Source organism: Coccidioides immitis (assembly GCF_000149335.2).
Source record: "Coccidioides immitis RS genomic scaffold supercont3.1, whole genome shotgun sequence".
Taxonomy (NCBI): domain Eukaryota; kingdom Fungi; phylum Ascomycota; class Eurotiomycetes; order Onygenales; family Onygenaceae; genus Coccidioides; species Coccidioides immitis.
The window spans coordinates 1770349-1791099 of NW_004504310.1; the positions used below are offsets into that span (position 1 = coordinate 1770349).

The window sequence follows — 20751 nt, forward strand, 5'->3', positions numbered from 1 at the left end:
AACGGCGCATCTTGGCCCATCTGCGCGTCGGGGAGGGAAAAGAGAGAACAGGCCCGGGATTCCTCGAGTCGAGCGTTTTCGTTAGTTACAACAACTTAAGTTCTCTTTTGGGCCCAGTGAAGGTTTCGCCGTGTTGCCTTTTTTTTTTTTTTTTTTGGGCGCTGGAAATTATGTCATCAACAGCCCTGCTTATGTAAAACAACGCTAGTCCAGGAATGGCATAGCTGTATTACATAATAAGTACCATCTGCTTGGCAATAATGCTGACATAAGCATTGCTGATGTCATGAAAAAACTGCAAAAAAAAAAAAAAAAAGAGACAGGGAGAGAAGAACGAGAAGAGAGACTTGAAGAGAACAGGGACAGCAAGTCGTGCAGAATCAAGAGACGAAGACAGCAGTCGTGCAGAATCAAGGGATGAAAGACGAGACGATGCGACTCCAGCTTCACCATTTGTCACCATGCTCCTGAGGGTCCCTTCACCCAAGAGATCAACCGTGTTTCCCTGAGTTCAATCGCCACCATTGTAGGCCACACACAACGCACACACACACACACAGAGACACACACACACGCATACTGTGCTGTGATTGTCTGCCAAAGCTCCCTTTTTTGTTCCTTTCTTCCTCCCCCCCTGCACTTTTCCATCAACCTAACCCTTGTCGTTGGGTCGCAAAAGATAGAGAGAATCATAGACCAGCCAGTGGAGTTCTAAGGTGTGTGTGTATGTGCATTTCCAGCCTGGATATTCATCGCGATCGCTGTGCCTGAAACTTGCCGTTTTGAATGTCTCATCACACCCCTTGTTGAGCTGAAGCTGAATACTTCTCGGTTATCCAGGGATTTCTGTGTGTCTGGGCCAACAGATCATTACTTCCCATTTCCTTGTTTTGTTTTATTTTATTCTGCTTTTTCCTTAATTCCTTACAAAGATGACGATAATATCTCGTCCCCAGCTTCTTTCGGAAATCCGGGATCCCGAGTCTCCCAGTTCGCGGATCGCCTCGCTTCGGGCCCTGAAGAACGAACTCATCGGCCATGACCAGAAGAAGCAGGCCTGGATCGAACATGGGATAGTGCCGGTCTTGTCGACTCTGCTGGCCAGCTCCCTCCTCGCCGGGGACAGGCCCGCGACCGTGCAGACAAACGGAGATAAGGGGTGCTCCGCCTGCGGGGATGGCTTGGCTGCTGATGCTGCTACCCACCGCGAAGCTGTCATCATCATCAACAGTCTCGTGCAAGGTCAGTGCACGCTTTTTCACATTATTCCCCAATCCCATACCATACCACCATTGGCTCTGCGGTGTGCTGTGCTGAACGGTCTCACTTCGGGATATCGCAGGCGGCCCAGCGTTCATTGCCCCGATTCTTGCCAGCGACATCTTGCCCTCGCTCTTTGAGATTCTGTCTTCGACGCCCTCCTCCTCCTCCTCCTCCTCCCCCGCCTTAGACCTGGCCGTCCTCCAATGCCTTCACACTATCGCGGACAGACTCCCTCTAGCATACGAACACGGCTACTCGCAGCTTCGACACCTATCCGCACTCCTTTATTCACCGGTGCATATCACCAGCCTTCTCAGGATCCTCAAGCAAACTTCGACTCTCTCCAGCGCACAGTCCTGTATCGAATTGGCCGCGGAGCTGATCTCCAAAACATGCACCGAAGAGTCACACAAGGTCACGCTTGCCGAGGCCGGTGTGCTTGATGCCCTCGCCACCAGGGTAGCATCTTTCATAGTAGCGCAGGGTTACGTCCTTCCTGGAGCTGAAAACTATGCTGGAGCGCCGGGGGGCTTGGGTTCAATACCGCCGCCCGCCCCGCCTAATGCGAAACTCGGCCCCATACTCCGCGCCATATGCGTGATCCTTGAGTACTCGAAGTCCCGCGCAGACCACTTCCTTACCTCTCCGGCCATCGTGACTGTATTTCCTCGAAATATCCAGAATATCCCCCTTGGCGAAGTCAAAAGAGGGCCATGGGGTTCCCATCCAGTGGGATTTGTCGTGTCCAAGCAGAACTCGTCAAACCCCATAGATTCACTCTTACCCACTGTGCCCTCTCCCCAACCTACAGGATCAACCAGTTTCCCTCCCTTGGGCTCCCATTCTTCTTCTTTCGACAAGCATGCTCATTTCTTCAGCCCTCCCCCACTTCAGAGCGAGTCGCCGTCTGCCTCTGACGAGCATGAATGCGCAATAATATCGTGGCTGGTTTCCATTGCGAGGGAAGGGGCGGGGATGGATAGGCTTCTGGCCATCAGATTAGTAGCTATCCTGTTTCGTCTTGGCCTCGCTAAGAAGCACCGCGTCACGATGCTCGGATACTTAGTCGTGCCATTGCTCCTCCAGATGCTGGAGAAGGGATACACTGCCCCGGAAGATACTGAATCGAGCGAGAGTGGGTCGATCTCACAGACATCAAGGGTAAAAGAAGAAGCGCCTGCTACGCTCGCCACGTTGGTCATGGACAGCCGAGAGCTTCAGAAGCACGCTGCCGACGGTGGTGCCATTAAGAAGCTTTCACAGATGTTGAAGGAATCGTTCAACGCAGTTGAAGACGCTGGAAGATCGATGTGGAGTCCCGTGCCAAACGGGACGGCCTCTCTTAAAGGATTCCAGCCGGAGATCTCCTCCCTTGGACCACCCGGAGTTTCCCCCTCGGTGTTCCACAGAGTGAGGGTTCGAGAAGGCGTTCTAAGAGCGCTTTCGGCGCTCTCGCTCTTCAGAGAAGAGTACCGCAAAGCTATCTGTGACAATGGAGTTGTACCGCTTGTGATCGATTCCTTAAAGCCATATGAACCGGAATCCACTGAGAGTTCCAGTGACGCAAAGTCAGCAGCCGTTGAAGGGAATCCAATCCCGACACTGCTCGCTGCTTGTGCGGCTGCCCGATCGCTGACTCGCTCCGTAAGCGTGCTACGCACCAGTTTGATCGATGCTGGCGTTGCAAACCCGATATTCAAACTAGTCAAGTCTCGAAACGTTGAGATTCAAATTGCGGCTACGTCTGTGATTTGCAATCTAGCCCTGGATTTCAGCCCGATGAAGGAAGTAAGTCTGAGCCCGGATGCTCCACGTTCAAGAAACCTCGGTTCAACTGACTCGATATTCAAGGCGATCATTTCGGCGAATATGATTCCCACGCTTTGCGAACACTCTCACTCCGAGAACACGAAGTTGCGGCTGGAGTCAATCTGGGCTTTGAAGCATATTGCTTACAACTCCACCAACGACATAAAGATGAAGATCGTTGAGACCCTTGAGCCTGCCTGGCTTAAGCGTGTTATCTGCGAGGATCCAACTGATCCGTCGATACAGCGAAAAGCCGAGGAGGAGATGACGGGTAACGAGATGGAGATAACTCCACCTCTTGGGGAACCGACCGATATTCAGAATCTAGTACATGGCTACAACAGCAGGGACTCAGAATCACAGACTCCAGATCTTCGAATGATCGATACTGTTATGCCTGCTAAAGCGAGCCTTGATACGTTCCTGACAGACAGTGCCCGACGAAGGAAGCTAGCATTGAATGGAGATCTTGACCATACGAAACAAATGCGTCGGGATGACATACAGGTTCAAGAACAGATTCTCGACCTCGTGCGGAATCTGATCTGTGGTACCGGAGCCCCAGAAATGATTGATTACTTATTTCAAGAGGTTACGGATCTGTTTGATATCCTTGCAGACAAGCTGCGTCCTAAGCTGCCTCCTGCTCACGGCCGCAAAGATCCTACCTCTAAAGATAATTCAATTCCCACCGAGATTCTCTCCTCGGTGACATATATCATGATCAATATCGCCGCGGGTCTGCCCCGTCATCGACAGCTGCTCATGCTACACCCAGACCTGCTGAGACTCATGATGCCTCTCTTCCAGCATGCAAGCAAGGAAGTGCGGGTGAACTGTGTGTGGGTTGTGATCAACCTCACAGTTGAAGATGATCAGCGCGATCGTCCGACCTGCAGAGAGCGCGCAGCCAAGTTGCGAGAGCTTGGAGTCCTGGAGCAGCTGGTAAGATTAGAGGACGATCCCGAATGTGATGTGAGGCAGCGCACAAAGACCGCACTGGACCTGATGGGCAATTTGTTGGCGTCAGCTTGCTGATTTGGTGAGATAATGCCTGATCGCATACTCTCTCTCCCCCCCTTCTTACATTTTTTTTTCCCCCCCTTTTAATCCAGACCCTTATGTTTTACCCGTTATTGCACACTTTATACCCTGGTTATTATTACTTTTTCTTTTCTTTATAAAGCATTACATTGGACTCGGATTGAGTATGGTTTAACATTCCTCCCCTGCATGTCCTTAACGATCATGATTGTCTTATCTGTTCCAAAGCATGGGGGTAATTGGATTTAGAATATTTTGAGCGAGGCGTGGTTTTGGCAGCAAAAGTGAAAAAGAAAAGATGCATGCGTTAATTGGAGTAGCAGTTGTGTTCAGGCTGAGCACCTTACAGCGATTGCAAGCATTGTTTATAAAATAAATTGCATATATATACTCTGCATATTCAAGGTATACCTGTGTTGCTACCACATCCCCGCGGGTGGCGAATGTTAGCAGCTTGAAGCCAGCTTGGTGGGGTTTCGGGATAGCATCACCGCTAAGCTTTCCCCGCCAGCTGGTTGGTTTGGTAGTTAACCAGATACTGAGTTCATTGCTTCGTAGTGAGTTTCATAAAGTGATCAGTAGATCAGGCACCATCAGAGACAACCTCGTAACAGACAAAGCCAGTTCCATCTCAGAATATCGTGCCCAACGGTCTCATTGTTCCCTGCCAGTGATGGTTATATAGTTACAACACTTACCACATAGAAATTTACCCCTCTGCTCAACCATAACGAGCCAAACCCCTCAGAATTAAAAAAGGGAAAAGGACGCACAACTCACTTCCAATATACTAAAACGGGAGACCCAAAGAACATGTCTTACATCTCCCACCACTCCACCTGCCAATCCATCCTCGCAGCGCTCTCCCTCTCCGCCCTCGACCCGTCCAAAGCAACCCTCTCCACCCACCGCCGCGGATCGGGCTTCGCATCCACCGCACACCTGCGCGTCCTCATCCCAAACCCAGAGAACCCACAAGCCGAGATAGAGAGGCACTTCTTCATCAAAACGTCGTTATCATCGTTATCCCGCTCCCACGTTTCCAGCGACGGCCCCCATCCCGATCCCGCACCGGACCCCGCGATGGAAATGTTCCGCGGCGAATGTGCCAGTCTGAATGCGATCGCCGCGGTCGTGCCGGCGCTGTGTCCGCGCGGTCTAGCGTGGGGTAAGCTGGGCGACGATGGCAGCGGTGGATGGTTTCTTGCTACGGAGTTTTTGGACCTGGGAGGCCCGGCGGGGAGGGGAGGGAGGAGTTCGTCGGGCGTGAAAACATCAAGGGCGCGCTTGGCGAGGAGGCTGGCTCAGCTGCATTGTACGCCGGCGCCGCCAGCGCCCACGTCGGTCGTCGGAGATGAAATTGTCAATTTGGCGGAGAAGAGGAAGAAGGAGGAGGAGAAAAGTGATAATAATAACGTGGAGAATAATAGTGGGGTTGGCGATGAGGACGATGGGCGATTGCAGTTCGGGTTTCCGGTGCCGACGTTTTGTGGGGATGTGAGGCAGCCCAATGAGTTTCGTCGGTCGTGGGCTGAGTTCTATGCGGATCAAAGGTTGCGGACGGTGCTTGCGGAGTCGGAGAAGAGGAATGGGCCTGATAAGGAATTGAAGGACTTGGTGGAACGGGTTGCTGTGGAGGTTGTTCCAAGGCTACTTGGTGATGGCCACCTAGGATATGATAGGCGCGGGAACGGGAATGGGATCGTTCCTGTGGTTGTTCATGGCGACTTGTGGAGTGGGAATGTGGGGAGGGGGACGATACTCCGTGCCAGAATCAGTGATGATGGCGATGATGCCGGTTTCCACGAGGAAAAGGAGGACATTGGCGATGTGGTATATGACCCATCAGCTTGCTATGCGCATAGTGAGTTTGAGCTTGGGATTATGAACATGTTCGGGGGTTTTGGCAGGGACTTCTATGAAGAGTACCATTGTCTGGTGCCGAAGACAGAGCCAGTGGATGAGTATGTGGATCGAGTCAAGCTATACGAGTTGTACGGCCAACCCTTTGAAGTTTGCGAGTCGAGTGAGTCAATGCTAACACGGGCACATCTAGGTATCATCACTTAAACCATCATACTATATTTGGTGGTGGTTATCGATCCGGCGCTGTGTCCATCATGCAGAAACTGCTGAGCAAGTATGGTCATCACTAAGATTTAACTATGACATGGCACAGGGAACGCGCTAGTAATGAGAATGGAAATCTGAAAGCCACAAAGACAACTATCCCAGAAAAACCGTGGAACCGAGGGCCTGAGCTGGCAGCCCAGAGGGAAACCACCCGGCCCTTTTCTGCCACCCAAACGTTTTGGATTAAATTCTCAAGCTCGGGCCCCGCCAACCCACGCCTTCGCTGGAGCTCCTGAGAACCGTGGATTATAAGGGAGAATATTTAGAGTAGCGAAAGGTCTGATAACCTCGGGTGCTATCCGATTATCTAAATAGGGTTATCTAGGATGCGCCGTTTCAACCTCTGGTCACCTTTACCGGCTGGTTTTGTGCAAGATTATCGGCATACCTTTTTGTATATCGGCAAATAATACTCTTTCTCGCTGAGTGTATTGGCTACAGAGTTTCTGCTGCCAACTGCATCCACCCACTCCCTCCACCTCTCCCAAACCTGCTCGTCTTCGCCGCCTTCACCTGGTTCTGGAATCCTCAGGCCACCCTTGAGATGGTCGAGTAGCCAGAGTCTCATCGCCCACGGAGCAAGTGCAACATCGGGCATGGTGAAATCTTCACCGAAGAAGTACGGCCCGCTACTGTCCATCGCGTCTATGAACTCTTTCAGGTGGCCTAGAAACTCGTTGTGGGCCTTGGCGATCTCTCCTTCGCCCTGGGCCTGCAAGAAGCGATTGAAAGAGGGTATGATCCGCGACGTCACAAAGTCCACCCAGGTCTTGGCCCTGGCCTTCTTGTACGGATCAAGCGGGAAGAGGTGTGGCTGATGAGACGAGAAGACATCGTCGAGGTATTCGTTGATGATGTTCGATTCATAGAGCGGTTTGGAGCCGTTTGGCTGGGGACAGTAAAGCGTGGGGATCGGCCCACGCGGATTTAGTGACAGGAGAGAACTCGGATCGAGGGACGCATTGACTTCGATGTATTGGTAAGGAATCTGTTTCTCCTCGAGAACGATCCAGGTTTTCTGGACTACAAAGAGAGGGCGAGGTGATTTGTTAGATCAAACCGTCGACCTGGAAGTTTAAAAATATCTAGGGGAAAAGGAAAAAGGAAGAAAGGGAGTATCTGGTTCTAAGAAAAGAAAACTGCACGATTGCATACCGAACCTACACCCATTGTCAGAATTCCGCTTTAGTTTGATCGAAACAAAGAGGGGAAAACAAAAAAGCGATAAAGAACGTCAGGCACGAAATTGCAAAAAAAAAAAAAAAAAAAAGGGGTGAAGAAAAGAAAAGCAAAACTCATACGGGCAAAACCAGCCAGCATAAAACTTGAATGGCTGCTCACTGGAGTGCTTTTCTACAACCTCCTTTGCAGGACCCGTTGCGATGGGATGGATGTCTGCGTCCGGGCTGGAAGGCCCCAGGGTGACGGCCATATTTTTCAAGGTATTTCTAGGTACTCTGACCGAATGTATTTGTATCAAAGCGGCTATTATCTATAAAAAATGAGGGAAGATCTTCAAGTCTCCCAGTGAGTTCTACCTGACAGCGAGTTCAGTCTGGGAGAGAAGAAAAGGAAAATTCGGTGGTGCGACTTTGGGTGGTTCGGTAAAGAGAGCAGCAGGCAAAAAGAAGAGTGAATACGAGAGAGACGGCGTCCCCGGCCAACTTATAAGGACGAGCAATGAACAGCTGAGCAGAAGAGGCCTAGCGATGACGTTGTGAACACAGCGGCATCTGGGCAGCGGACGCCCCCCCAAGCGCCCTGGTTCCCTGTCTACAGGAGGGGCCTGCTGCCGGGGCCGTCATGTGATGCCCCCCCCAGCTCAGGGCAGGCTCCTGGGGCTTGCATCATCCGGGCGGGTGCTGCGGAAAGCTAGTCCCTGGAGGCATCCGGGGGGCGCCGGATTGGATTTGGGTTGCTGATCATCGAGGACGGTCAGCATCGAGATTCGGATCAAGGCTGGTTAGTGCAGCGATCGTGGTAGCTGGCGCAGGTTTTGTGTAACTTGGCCGTGGTAGGCTCGTGCTGGAGTATGTAAGACGCGATGATCCAGTTTCCAAGGAAGATGCTAGATCGCGTGAAGGTGAATTGCGCTCTGCTTGAGGGTGTTGGAGGCATTCTCAAGCAGACAACAGTCATGTTTAGATGAGTATGGCTGCTTCTTCACCAATGTCAATTCACCTCTCTCATCACGGGAAACCCAATGGCTAGTGAAATAAAAGCAGCGCCTGAGGGGCAGCTTTTGCAAGAACCTGCTGTTGTTACACTTTTTGCTACCTTCACTACAAGTATCGCAAACCATTCACTGTGGCTTCACATTTCCCGTTAAATACAGCGCGATCAAAGACTGGAAAGTGAGCTCAAAGAAAGAACGGGAGTTTTCATGGCTTTGTCACTCGCACTACGCTACTGTTGCTTCTGGAGCCGGAAGATATCAGGGCGCTCACGCGTCGTCGTCCATGATAAAGGTCAGCATCCAAACCGATCCACCTGCATCCTCTCTCAACAACCATTTTCCTTTTTCTTTTCAATCCACCACGACCAAGAAACAACAGTCGCCATTGTCTGCTGCTTGCAGAATCATCGATATCGGGCAAGAAAGGGCCAGATCATTGTCCCAACACCTGCTGATCAGATGCATCACTCAGAGAACATGCAAGAAGCTGCACTCATGCGCCAATGCTTGAAGTGCAAGACAGTCGTCGAAAACAGCCAGGTCTATATGTGCCATATCAGGCCTGGAGTGTTGCGCCAATGCCATGTGTGTGCTTTGATTTTTGAAATCGAGTGCGAATTTGAACGCCACAAATTGGTCGCCCATCCTCGGTAAGTTGCCACCAGCTCTTTTCAGCAACGGCCAGCAATTCTCCTCTGACAGAGTCCACCTAGAGTTTTGAGCACGAATAATACTGCAATGGCCAAACCGCAGCCAGCGCCAGTTGCGCCTGAGGGTCGGGAACAGGGCTTCAGATACCTTCCGATGGACGATTACACCGAAGTGCGCCCTCGGGAGAATCGCACTGTAGATGCGCCGGGACCGCTTCCAAGTGAACTCCGCTCAGATCCAGAAACCTCCACGGACATACTCGAGGACCCGTTCGATGATAGATGCGCCCTGGCCCAAGGTAGTGAAAGCGGCAAGTCAGTCGAAATAGCGTTCTTAGAGCCATTCCAGGGAGACCTGTTGCTAGACCTCAGCCCACCAGACGAGAAAGCAGGCAGCCTTAGTAAAGCCATCAGCCAGTTCCAAAGCGTGGTGAGAAGCCGACCGACACGCGAAGAGCCTGAAGCCGAGCACCAGCAAAGCCCGACTCAAGACGTCGAGCTGAAGAAGAGAGTTCCGATCTCCACCACCACGACGCCAACCGCATCTCCCCCTTCGGCGAGAGTCACGCCGCAGGCCTCTGGACCGATCAAGGCATCTCCTCCTTCAAGTGCCCAAGCACCGCCTCAGCCACCCAAAGTCAAATCGCCGGAGCAAAACACGCAAATGAGCGGTATAATGTGCTATGAATGCGGAACAAACTTCAGCAATGTTATCGCACTGCACCAGCACCAGATGATGGACAAGCACAACTACTGCGAGTGGTGCTATGCCTTCTTCGCTGATCGAACTCTGCTTCACAAGCACAAGCAACAGGTGCACAGCTTCAAGTGCGCAGTGTGCGGACTGTCCCATTTCACCGTGGAGGACCTCATCGCGCACCAGCAGCTCAAGGCACACTGCTACTGTAAACCCTGCAACAGTTACTTCAAGGACCAGAAGAGTCACAGACAGCACATGGCCGCGATGCACGACAACTCTCGCCATACCCCCAGCCCTCCCAAACCCACGGCCACCGTGGCGGCGTCTGGAGGAAAGTACAAATGCACTGTCCCGTCGTGTGGTTTTACATCAGCCACAGCAGAGCAGCTCCGGAGCCATCAGCAGAAGGAAAATCACAACTTCTGCCGACCCTGCAACAAAGCGTTTTGTGATGCTATGGCGCTGAAAAACCACAAGAACGGTGGTGGACGCCATGACGAGAATATCAAGAAGCACGAGAGCGGCTAACTAGGTTGTGATAACAACAAAGATGTCAATAATGACAAATTCTGAAAGCAAGATTAAACAAGAGCCACTCAAAGCAAGGAGGAATATTGAACTCTAAATTTCTGATGGGCTGGATGGTATTTATCATGGACAGATTGGTTTTGCGGGGAATGGCGTGTGTATCGGGGTTGCTGTGGACAGAGGGAACGTAACCATCTAGTTAGATAAAGCAAAAAGCATAACAAATAGAGGCCACTACAGAGTACAGCACACAATTTGCTCATTAGTTCTCCGCCCAGGGATGATAAGGGGGGGGTTTATCAGGCTGAGTTTGTGCCACAGCTGCTGATAATGCCTCAGCTTGCTGATGATGCCTATACTCCGTAATTGACTATTAAGTAACCGTTCGGATATCCAACAGCTAGTTAGCTAACTAGTTAAGTAATAGACACACAACAGCAGTAAACGCAATGCCGCTGGCTTCTGCCCTTGTCACTCTTATGTGCGATGAACCTCCACTCTGGTTGAGTTTTTTATTTTTTATTTTTATTTCTAATTTCTGAATTTGACTTTTCCACTTCAGCGCAACACTTAAGTAGCGGATAATCTCTTTCTCCGGCTTCACCTTCAGCATCACCAATTCATCATCACCCTAAGCTCGATAATTGATATCGAGATGCTTGGTCGAGTAGCCAGATATATGTTAAATAACAAACAATGTCTCCAGCGAGGAATGAAAATGCCCGCTCTGCAAATCAGAACCATGCACCTCCGCCTCCCCTTCCTCCACCGGCTGGCCCTCATCCGTCTTTCATCCAGGTAGCAAATCCATATGTTTTTGAGAGGACGGTGCAGGAATGCTTTACGGCTACGGGGGTGAATCCGCAGCGGGAAGACAGCATCCGGCTCCAGGGTATAACCTGGATTGACAATGTGCGAAAGGCACTCCATTTGTATGCTTATTCACTTTTTTTTTATTAAGAAAAAAAAAAAAAATATATATATATATATATATATATATTTAATCTATCATTCTGCTTCTCGCGCCTGTGCTAATCTTCTATGCGTACAGGCCCGTGCGGACATTTAATACGGCGGCCATTTACTATCATAAGTTCCGCCTGGTACATTCTGACAATGAGTATAATCATGTCGTATGTTTTGTCTCCTCTTGGCCCCGCGTGCTGCGTACTGACCTATTTCCCTTCAAGGATGCGGCTGCAGCGGCGCTTTTCACCGCTTGCAAGATCGAGGACACTCTCAAGAAATCGCGAGACATTCTTTGTACCGCATATAACCTAAAGCTATCGCCTGCAGAGAAGCTCTCTGCAGATGATCCTGTACGTTCATTTCCCCGTCCGTAGCACTCCCTGCCTCATTGAACTTAAGGACACTTACGAAGTGGTGTTAGATCTTCGAATCGCACTCTCGCAGCATCATCGGTCTGGAAAGACTTATGCTTGAGTCCTCTGGCTTCGACTTCCGGAACCGTCATCCCCAGAAGGTTCTCTTGAAATTCATCAGGCAGCGCGGCCTAAGGAAGGATTCTAAAGTCGCCAAACTCGCGTATATGATCAGTCTCGATTTATATCGCACGTTTGCTCCGTTGAAGCAAACATCCACAACTATGGCCTTTGCTTGTTTAGAGCTGGCAGGCAGGTTATTGGACGATCCGTTAGAGGATATCGACCTGGACTCGGAGTATGAACGCTGGCAAACGTCCCGGGCGGAAGTAATGGGTATGATTCCTTCCAATCAACGCACCCGCGATAATAGCCCATGAGCTCACACAACCCGTGCTTTTTATCTAGAAACAATCCTTGACCTCCTCGAACTCTACACCCACCACCGCAACTCAACCTCTATAGGCCCTGATTTCTCCCTCGACACGCTCCTCAACATCCGCATTCCACTCAACCAAGAGGCCGATTTCAAAAAGCTACCTCGCTACGCCTACTTCAACAGACGCAAGCCCGAACCAAACGGTGTTCGAGCACCTAATGGATCGAAAAGGGACAGGGATAGTAAGAACAATAAGAACGCTGCCGGCCCAGCGACAAAGGACGCCCCGCGCGTCAACCCGCTCGCACCAACTGCTGCGCACGACCCTGCTCGCCGATCGACGGAGAGGGGTAGAGATGCTACGATACGGTTTATGTTGAACCCGGAGCAGGCGAGGGCCGAGCGCGCGACTGTGGAGCAGTATTTTAAGGTGGAGATGGAGCAGTATGAAGTGGAGGAAGAATGAAGGAAAAAGAAAGAAGAGATACAATGAGGCAATAACAGCCCTATTTACCCGAGAAACACCCAAGATGACCTTGAAGCTCGTGGTATATCGTCACTCTCAATCCGCTAAGGGACTTGCGCAAGCGCACGTCGGGCCGATATGCATTTTCCCAGGTGTACGCCCAAAAGCTCTGTCGGTCGAAACTACGGTGCTGCGGACAAGGTTCTGATTCGATGTCTGCCTCCGAAGGACAGGAAAGAGCTGAGCCCGCTAATCAAGATCGGTACCAGAAGCTCAAAGCACGAGCATATGAGAGGAAAGAATAGCTCGCCAACTAAACATGCCGGTCGGCTTCTCCCTTTGGCGGTACGCATTCCATGGCTGGGTTTTCCATCTAGTCCCTATATACACACAAACTCTCCGAGAAATATCCTCATGTTATTCGCACACACTCATAGATCTGTGCGCGTAATCTAAAATCTATACTTCATCAATTTTCCTGATCAATAGGAGTGACACTCTGTATACCCATATTACATTATCAATTATCAAGAAACAAAATTTACTTAGTTAAATCAATCTTCTTTGCTTTGTCTTCATCAATAAGCCTATCACCGAACAAATTTGTAAAATAATAAAAGGGAACGCCGCTGAACTGGAAATAAAATTAAAATATAAAAATGAAAGTGCGAAGAGTTATAAAAGCAAGCCTGCCTATGATCTGCGAGAAGCGCAAAAAGCCCATCATGTCAACTTATTACATACGTATACCTTACCGTATGGGAATATGCAAATATCAAAAATGTTTGGTTCCTGTCAAAGCGTGTTTTTGAAATGCAAACCTCGACCCTGCATGCCATCAAGGGCAGTTTATAACGGTCGAGGGAAAAAGGGAGAATGGTTCCAGAAGAAAAGAACACACAAGAAACGGTTACCCATAATACCTCAGTGCTGATGTGAATGACCTATAGAAAGAGGCGTAAAAAATAAAAATAAAAAAATAAAAATAAAAGCCAAGATTAAGGTTGAGAAAGTTTAAAAATTCTTTAGGGAAGTAAAAGGCACATTCACATTAGGTTCTTTTGTCTTTCTTTTTGAAACTGAAATATTGACAGGTATCATGCGCTACAACAGTACATGCATGCACGCATGCAAACTGCTTTAGCAGCAGGGATAGAGTTAAGGATATTCACGGAGGAGGATTGTAGGGTCGCCAGATGTAATGCAAGTCGTGATCAGACAAAAGGTCTTCAGAGGTGTTGAATGTTTGAAGAGTCTAGACAGACCCAAGGTCATCTACGGAGCTTGAAGTCGCCATTGAAACACTCGAGGAGCTAGGGAACGATTAGTACAGGTGATTTGAGTCGGCAGCACTATAGATTCACGGTGGACATACTGTTTCAGATACCGCGCCCTGGTTGTATAAATATTTGGCCAATCCCTTCATAACGTCAATCTGCTCGTCGACCGTCAAACCGGTAATGGCAGCCTCAATGACACCGCCAACGCTCGCCTTGTGGACCGCGATAAAACTGTGATAGTACATATACGAGAAGAAGCCCATGATGAACTGACAGTCCATGCGATCGGTGATTCCGCCATGTCCGGGGATCGATTCGCCAAAATCCTTGATCTTAAACGTGCGCTTCAGGCCGGATGCGAAGAAGCCGCCAAAGGGAGCGATGAGAGACGCAAACGTCGCGAACATGAGAATGTGGAACTGCATGGGAGCGATGTAGAAGGTTCGGCCGACATGCGACCAGCCCGGTAATTGATATGGCTGCGGTTTGAATACCGGGTTGAGGTTGCATTCCAGGCCTGTCAGGACATTCGATCCCAGATCGTTCACGGGGCAAGTGAAGTATTTGTACTTCATGAGGATGTTTGTCATGGCATAGCCAAAGATGATGGTGCAGATCCAGGCACCAACAAACCCCTCGACGGTTTTCTTTGGAGATAATTTGATCAGCTGCGTGCGACCAAATGTGATGCCACAGACGTAGGCGAAGATGTCGTTTGTGATCACGAGTGAGACGGGAAGGAAAAACCAGATCATGCCCTCGAAGATATTGTTCATGATAAAATGTGCTTGAACAACAATCAGGAAGAGCGCCATGTGAGTCCACGCGAACTGGGTAAACTGGAACCTGTAGTGGCCCTTCTGAAGAGAACCGACGAAGAAGACGAAACCTGAGCAAAAGGTGTCAGCAAAAGGTTCATGGACGGGTTAAATGACCACGGAAATCTGACCCATTAGATAGAGCATAAAGCTGAGGAATCGATGATGGGTCGCAAGGGGTAAAAGCACTCGGTCAACGAGTAGAATGTGTTTAAAGTAGTAGATCACGCTCTCTCCGTACAGGAAATACATAGTCGTCGCAAGAAAATACCAATTGAGCGCTTTCGTGAAGCGCAGATTCTTCGCTTTGCTGGGCACGTTGGCGATAGCGATAACCTCCTTGAAGGATACGATCTGGATAGCCGTAACGATTGCGATCACGTAGATGTGGCCCGAGAACATGGCGATGAAGAACCCAGCGATCATCACGAACGTCCATATCGTTCGAGTTATAAACGTCTGCTTCTTCTTCTCGTATTCCGAAAGCTGGCTCTCGGCGGGTTCCTGTTTCTGCGGCAATTGATCAATCGTCAGTGCCGACCCAGCGTTGTTTGATCGAAGGAAACCATGCGAGCTCTCATACTATGTGTGAAGCCATCTCCCCCTTTTCACCATTGCTATCCTTGCGGGGACTGGGGGGTTCGGATGCGTCGGTGGTGTCGGAATGGGTCCTGGAGGCTTCATTGCCGGACCGATGTTGAAATCGGACATTCCTTCTCGGTCTGCCCATCGTGGATGAAGCGAGGGCTGTTTCTCATGGGCTGGTCGTCCTGGGCGAGAGCAGAGCTTCGTGGATTTTGAGCAAACCGTTGGGGCTTCGGCGGGAAAAAAAGACGTTGGGCTGAGCTTCGAACAAGCTGCAAAGACAAGCTCCAAGCGCATGTGCGGGCGGCAGGACAGCACAGAATTTATAAGAAAACGACAGCAGGACAGCTGTTTTTCACCGAGGGGGGTTCTGCTCCGGAAGGGGATGGCAGGCTGTTGTGTGATTTTCCGCAGATGTTTGTTGGTTCTGAATCAGTCAGTCTTTAACAACCAACAAACTCACTAACTGACTAGTTAACCAGTTGGTGTTTGCACATGGAATTCTTACGTCAACGCAACGGCGGCGCGACGAACTCTCCGCCGCAGCACGCTGGCTTTTGCCTCGAGACAGCCGGTCAGGCAGAGACAGGAATCCTTCGCTTATATTGCAGCGGCACGCCATCGCCTGTTGGAAGGGTTTTGGTTCTTTTCTCGTTCGTCTCTGCTCCCACACACACACATATGAATCCAAGCGCCCCACGACCTCTTTGCAGGCTAGAGGAACCTTCCGGCTTCGAGAATGGAAGACGACGATCTTTATTACGATGAGCTCGTCGACGGAATTTCAGCGGACGAGTTATTGGCGCTCGTGGACAATGCCGATGCGGCGGCATCGCAGCATCAACTAGCCGCCAGCGCACCCCGCCAGCAGCCTATCACCCCTCCACAGCACGCGTTATACCAGTACAACTCCGGCGCGCAAACCTCCCATGGCGAGCCCTCTGTCCTTCGGCCACCGTCCAAGCTGCTTCGGAATCCGATCAGCTTTGGCGACACAGATACCCAAAATCTGGACGCTGGGGTGTTGGACGACGGGGGCGGACCGTCCCCTGTCGAAGAGCATCATGCCGGATTGCAAAATGCACCAGATCGTGCCGAAGATGTCTGCCATGCCGGGGTGGAAGCTATTGCGGCACCCAAAGGACGTACTGAGGCTCTTAGGAAAAGACTACCGCGTGGTGAAGACACTGATGCTGGCAGTGAAATGATGCTGGTACCCGATGAGAGCAAGCATGGAATCGATGTCGATGACCAAACCATGGACGTGGACGACATGATGGACCAGATCCGGCGGGTGTGTTTTTCCCTCCTTGGCTATTCTTGGACGTTAATATTTCTGACCCACGATTACAGCTCACGATGGAACGCGAGCAACTATTCCAAGAGCTGGCTTCCGTGAAAACGGAGGCTGAAAAACGAGCTGGAGAGATCGCTATCATACGAGCCAACCACATAAAGGCGGAACAGAACCACAGCCGCCAAATAAGTGCATTGCAGAATGCTCTAGATGAAGAGCTGAAAAAACATCAGGCCCAGATAGACGCTGCTATGACGGAGAGCAAGCGTATGGCAACTGAAAACCAATTTCTCAAGCAAGACTTACGGGAGGAGACACTTCGGCTCAACGAGATACAACAAAATCGGAAAGCCGTGGCTAAAGCCGACGACGCGGCACCCACGACACCCAGGAAGACGAGAATGCTTCCTCTCCGAGATGGGTTTGACGATGACGAGATAATGGCGTCTCCGAGCAGGTCGGCCGGGCGAAGATCGAAACGGGGGACTCCATCTGCTGCGGGAAAGCGAAAACGGGCTGTAGCGGACGACTCCCCTATTACCGCTCCACTCCAGCTCAGCCAGTCCTTTGAATCAAATCTGATGGAGGCAGCGCAGATGGACCCCGTGGATCTGGATGCGCGACTGGTAAAGCCACCTAAAGAAGATTACAACATCAAAGTTGTTCGGAAAATTCTGAACCACAAGTCCTACCCATGCAAAGTTCGCGACCTGGAGGCCTTTGCGAGCATCTCGTTTCCAAAAGAGCCTGAACGGATGTTCTCCTCCTATATCTTGCAAGCAACTACAACAAAGCCTTCAGAAAACTTTGCGGTGGAATACGCAAAGGCCGTGATCTCGCTATGGGCTCGTTCGCTGAGAGAATCATTCTACGACCCGATTTTCATGTTTATGTCAATCATCAAATTCATTCTGAATCTGGACACTACCGCAATTGCTCCTCTTCTTGTCATCGACCTGCTGCCGGTGCTGCATAACTCTGTCTACGTCAACGGGGTGCCGAGATTTACTAACTCGCCAGTCTCTCATCAGAGTTACGGGCAGATAAAACAGACGCCCCAGAAGGATCTGGATCACCGGGTAAATGCTACAGAAGCACTCGAAATCCTCTATCTCACCGTCAGCGGATGTTGCCATGACCACGATGCCCTTCGCCTCTTTTGGCAATCAGTCGATTATGACTTCATCCTCATAATGTTGAACCCCTACCAACCAATCAGGGACATTATCACCGTCCTCAATATCCTCTCGTGCAGTATCCTGCCCACATCATTTGGACCCATACTCAAAACCGAAGCAGATCAACTTACAAACCAGAAGTACATCATCGACCGCCTTGCCAACCTGCTGCACGAGAAACCTGCCGTCGACGAAGGTGAGAAGCCCTACACGCCGTGGGAGGTTGCCACCCTGCGCATGGAAGCCATGTCATTCCTGCTGGAGGTCGCATTCTCCTGTCCCTCCCCGGACCCGCAGCGCAACCAGGCAGGTCGCATACTCGCCACGCATCCGAGCGCCTTGGCGCGGGTCTTCCGCGCCATGCACGACGAGCTCGACGCGCTCTACTCGTATCCTCCAGAACGGGAGCTACACGCTGCGCTCGTCAACGGTCTTACCCGTCTCGCTTACGGCATCCTCACGATGTTTCCTGGCGAGGTCGACCTGTCGCCTAAACTGCGCGCTGTGCCTGGCGCGGTACAGAAACATCTAGTGGTGTTGACGAGGTTAGCATTTAGTGAAGGCCCGTTGTTGGAGAGTGGGATTACGGATGATACGGTTGAGATGGCCCATGAGATGTTGGAAGATGCGGTTAATCCACAGGAGGCGGAAGCGTTGCTGGAAGCGTTTAGGTCGTCGAAGGCTGGCGAGTAAGTGAGTATCTTTTATGGAGTCCTAATTGCGCCTATGGCGACCAGTTAGGCTATGGAATCATGATGAAATGTCTCGTATATAGCACTCCTCCCTTTTTTTTTCTTTTTCTTTTTTTTTTTTTCCTCGCAATTTTTAGCCACGGGTCACGGAGGACCCTAATAAGCATTAGACGTGCATGAAGCGGATTCGAATTCGATGCGGATACCCTTCCTGTGGCTTAATAGAAAGCATATCCCATGTTCAATACATCCACCTACTTTGGCCACTTGAATATTTGGATTTGTAGGGAATAGGAGGCGTTGATCTTTTAAATGCCTCTCAGCGAAGGAGTTTTCAATGTTCCGCGGCCACTTGCATGCAGGCCATTCATATTAATTTTCAAATGCCAGAATAGAACATATATACACAGAATACAAAGCATTAATGAAAAGGAGCGAAAAAAAACAGAGCTCCTTCCAGCTCCATTCTCGGATGCTTACAATCTAAAACAATTCGCATAATATGTCACCGTGGCGGGCCAGTCCGAAAATATTCCAATGACTCCGACTTGCCTCGCCAAAACATCCACGACCTCATACATATCACCATCATCCTTCACTGCCGACAGCACGGATTTGTAATAGTACTCATTGTTTGCAGCAACGTCCTTCAACGGACCCGAGCGTTCCAGCGACCACGTAATCAATTGAATGCCCGCCTTCTTGGCTGCTTTTGCGTACTCGGACGGTGTAATGCGATTCTGTGAGTCCGTCGAGAGCAGGGCCCAGATTGGAGGTGCTAGAATTCTGACGCCCTTTTGGGCAAGGGCTGGCATGTCCGCGATAGCCTGCTTGAGTCCGGAAGGTGAGTCAACGCGGTTGTCCAGGTAGGCGGCTTGCTTGCCAAACGCGGGCTCGTGACGGAGCCAGTAGAAGATGTCGTCCGGCAGGAATGACTGCGCGAAGACACGGCTAGGGTGAATGCGGGCGGCTTTGTATTCATCGATCAATTGCTGCGCGTATTGTTCCTGCGTATAGTCCCCTTCAAAGGGCATTGGAACCTGTGGAGTCTTGAGTTCTGGGGTGAACTTGAGGCCTAGGGAATTGGTGATTTGAATGTATTCCTTGTGGCTGAGGAGAGTGCCACAGGATTGAGCGTATAGGGTCGTCCTCCATTCGGGGGTGCCGCCGAGGAATTCTTCCGGTGTCTGAGCAGTCTTGTCGGAGGAGTCCATCTTGCCGCAGAGGGTTTTGAATTCGGCGAGGGCGAAGTCGCTCGTACAGCATTTTGCGCTGGCAGGCTTTCCATCCTTCGCAGGCGTGAACGGTTTTGTGCACTTTTTGGCGAGTTCAGGAATGGTGAGGACGTTGGTGGTCGTGTGGAGGTCGCATTGGGAGTGTCGGCAGACGAGTTGACGGTCCTTGGTAAAGGCGACATCGCACTCGAGAATCCCTGCGCCCATGCGGGCAGCGGCGTACAGACCCTCCTTGGTATGCTCTGGGAACTGCAATGGCGCCCCGCGGTGGCTTATCGAGAAGTCTGTTCTGTGTAGCCGTTTCTCAGAGCAGGATTGAAGCTTCTGCTTAAGCGGACTATCGTCCATCAGGCTAACGAGATAATCCGGGCGGACACCAACTTGGATATTCCTGACTGAGCCATGGGGCTTACTAGAGGCCGGCTGAGAGGGAGCAGCGTAGGCAGAGCCCAGGGCTCCAGTCACCAAAGCGATGGTAGTAAGCCGCATGGTTTTATCGAGCCCTGACTCACAAAGGGGGCCAAGGGCAAGGAGACAGGTTGAGAGAACGATGTTGGCCCAGTCATCTTGAGGGGGGCATCCGCTCAGCTTTTATGCGTCGTCAACCGGTATCGCTTCCAGCACGTGTGAACATGCCGGGAGAACCTTGGGCCCTCATCCCAAGGTCGCGAGATGCCATTGTGGGTACACACAAAGCACGGCACCGCGACCCTGTTGCGCGCTCTCCCGGGTGTGGTTGCTTGTGCAGCGATCCAGGGATTTCATTGCTCAGTGGTGGCCTGGGGCGCTATCCCCATCCCGGCTTGGGTTTGGGAACGCCTCCGCCCACGGTCTTAGTTCTCGACCGAAGCTCAGTCTTCAGCTCATCGCATGGCTACTTTGACGCACGGGAGAAAGCTGCTTGGGAGCTGAACGGCGCCAAAGTTTGGTGTCTATCCCGTTTTTTTGGAACCAGATGGTAGATAGCACTGGGTGCTGTGTTCTTCTGCAGCTCGTCTGAGCTTTCCGGATGCCAAGGAACTCTCAAAGGGATCTCATCCATTCTTGCAGCCCATCCACATTCGCCGGCACTGCTATTAAGAGCGCGTCAAAACTGAATTCTAAGGAAGAAGCCCTGGAGCAATCTCTCAGGGAAT

General features: G+C 50.9%; 9 protein-coding genes across 9 annotated transcripts; 6 read left to right on the forward strand and 3 right to left on the reverse strand.

Annotated features, from left to right (window-relative positions):
- The first annotated feature begins 571 nt into the window (after positions 1-571).
- On the forward strand, positions 572-4537 carry CIMG_02457 (armadillo repeat protein). The gene is made up of 4 exons (XM_001248685.2): positions 572-716; positions 841-1242; positions 1343-3051; positions 3115-4537. Exons 2-4 carry the CDS (start codon positions 933-935, stop codon positions 4108-4110), a joined length of 3015 nt encoding a protein of 1004 aa, XP_001248686.1. The 5' UTR covers positions 572-716; positions 841-932; the 3' UTR covers positions 4111-4537.
- Positions 4538-4882: 345 nt separating this feature from the next.
- Positions 4883-6675, forward strand: CIMG_02456 (phosphotransferase enzyme family protein). Its single transcript, XM_001248684.2, has 2 exons — positions 4883-6110; positions 6173-6675. The coding sequence occupies exons 1-2, from the start codon at positions 4930-4932 to the stop codon at positions 6270-6272; spliced, it is 1281 nt and encodes a 426-aa protein (XP_001248685.2). The 5' UTR covers positions 4883-4929; the 3' UTR covers positions 6273-6675.
- CIMG_02455 (glutathione S-transferase) lies at positions 6253-7844 on the reverse strand. Its single transcript, XM_001248683.2, has 3 exons — positions 7551-7844; positions 7405-7409; positions 6253-7272 (listed from the first exon to the last, which is right to left on the reverse strand). Exons 1-3 carry the CDS (start codon positions 7679-7681, stop codon positions 6626-6628), a joined length of 783 nt encoding a protein of 260 aa, XP_001248684.2. The 5' UTR covers positions 7682-7844; the 3' UTR covers positions 6253-6625.
- An 840-nt stretch (positions 7845-8684) lies between these two features.
- CIMG_02454 (uncharacterized protein) lies at positions 8685-10547 on the forward strand. Its single transcript, XM_001248682.2, has 3 exons — positions 8685-8717; positions 8898-9075; positions 9139-10547. The coding sequence occupies exons 2-3, from the start codon at positions 8903-8905 to the stop codon at positions 10301-10303; spliced, it is 1338 nt and encodes a 445-aa protein (XP_001248683.2). The 5' UTR covers positions 8685-8717; positions 8898-8902; the 3' UTR covers positions 10304-10547.
- Positions 10548-10837: 290 nt separating this feature from the next.
- On the forward strand, positions 10838-13838 carry CIMG_02453 (cyclin). The gene is made up of 5 exons (XM_001248681.2): positions 10838-11235; positions 11355-11436; positions 11494-11622; positions 11694-12021; positions 12094-13838. The coding sequence occupies exons 1-5, from the start codon at positions 11000-11002 to the stop codon at positions 12528-12530; spliced, it is 1212 nt and encodes a 403-aa protein (XP_001248682.1). The 5' UTR covers positions 10838-10999; the 3' UTR covers positions 12531-13838.
- CIMG_02451 (phosphatidate cytidylyltransferase) lies at positions 12283-15589 on the reverse strand. Its single transcript, XM_001248679.2, has 4 exons — positions 15212-15589; positions 14760-15138; positions 13906-14699; positions 12283-13843 (listed from the first exon to the last, which is right to left on the reverse strand). The coding sequence occupies exons 1-4, from the start codon at positions 15356-15358 to the stop codon at positions 13802-13804; spliced, it is 1362 nt and encodes a 453-aa protein (XP_001248680.1). The 5' UTR covers positions 15359-15589; the 3' UTR covers positions 12283-13801.
- A 363-nt stretch (positions 15590-15952) lies between these two features.
- CIMG_02450 (DNA repair protein Rad26) lies at positions 15953-18583 on the forward strand (the record flags this gene model as incomplete). The annotated part of the gene is made up of 2 exons (XM_001248678.2): positions 15953-16507; positions 16567-18583. 2 exons carry the CDS (start codon positions 15953-15955, stop codon positions 18379-18381), a joined length of 2370 nt encoding a protein of 789 aa, XP_001248679.2. The 3' UTR covers positions 18382-18583.
- A 273-nt stretch (positions 18584-18856) lies between these two features.
- Positions 18857-20104, reverse strand: CIMG_02449 (glycerophosphoryl diester phosphodiesterase; the record flags this gene model as incomplete). The annotated part of the gene is made up of 1 exon (XM_001248677.1): positions 18857-20104. The coding sequence occupies one exon, from the start codon at positions 20102-20104 to the stop codon at positions 18857-18859; it is 1248 nt and encodes a 415-aa protein (XP_001248678.1).
- A 104-nt stretch (positions 20105-20208) lies between these two features.
- On the forward strand, positions 20209-20577 carry CIMG_12681 (uncharacterized protein; the record flags this gene model as incomplete). Its single annotated transcript, XM_004445600.1, has 1 exon — positions 20209-20577. One exon carries the CDS (start codon positions 20209-20211, stop codon positions 20575-20577), a length of 369 nt encoding a protein of 122 aa, XP_004445657.1.
- Between the last annotated feature and the right edge of the window lie 174 nt (positions 20578-20751).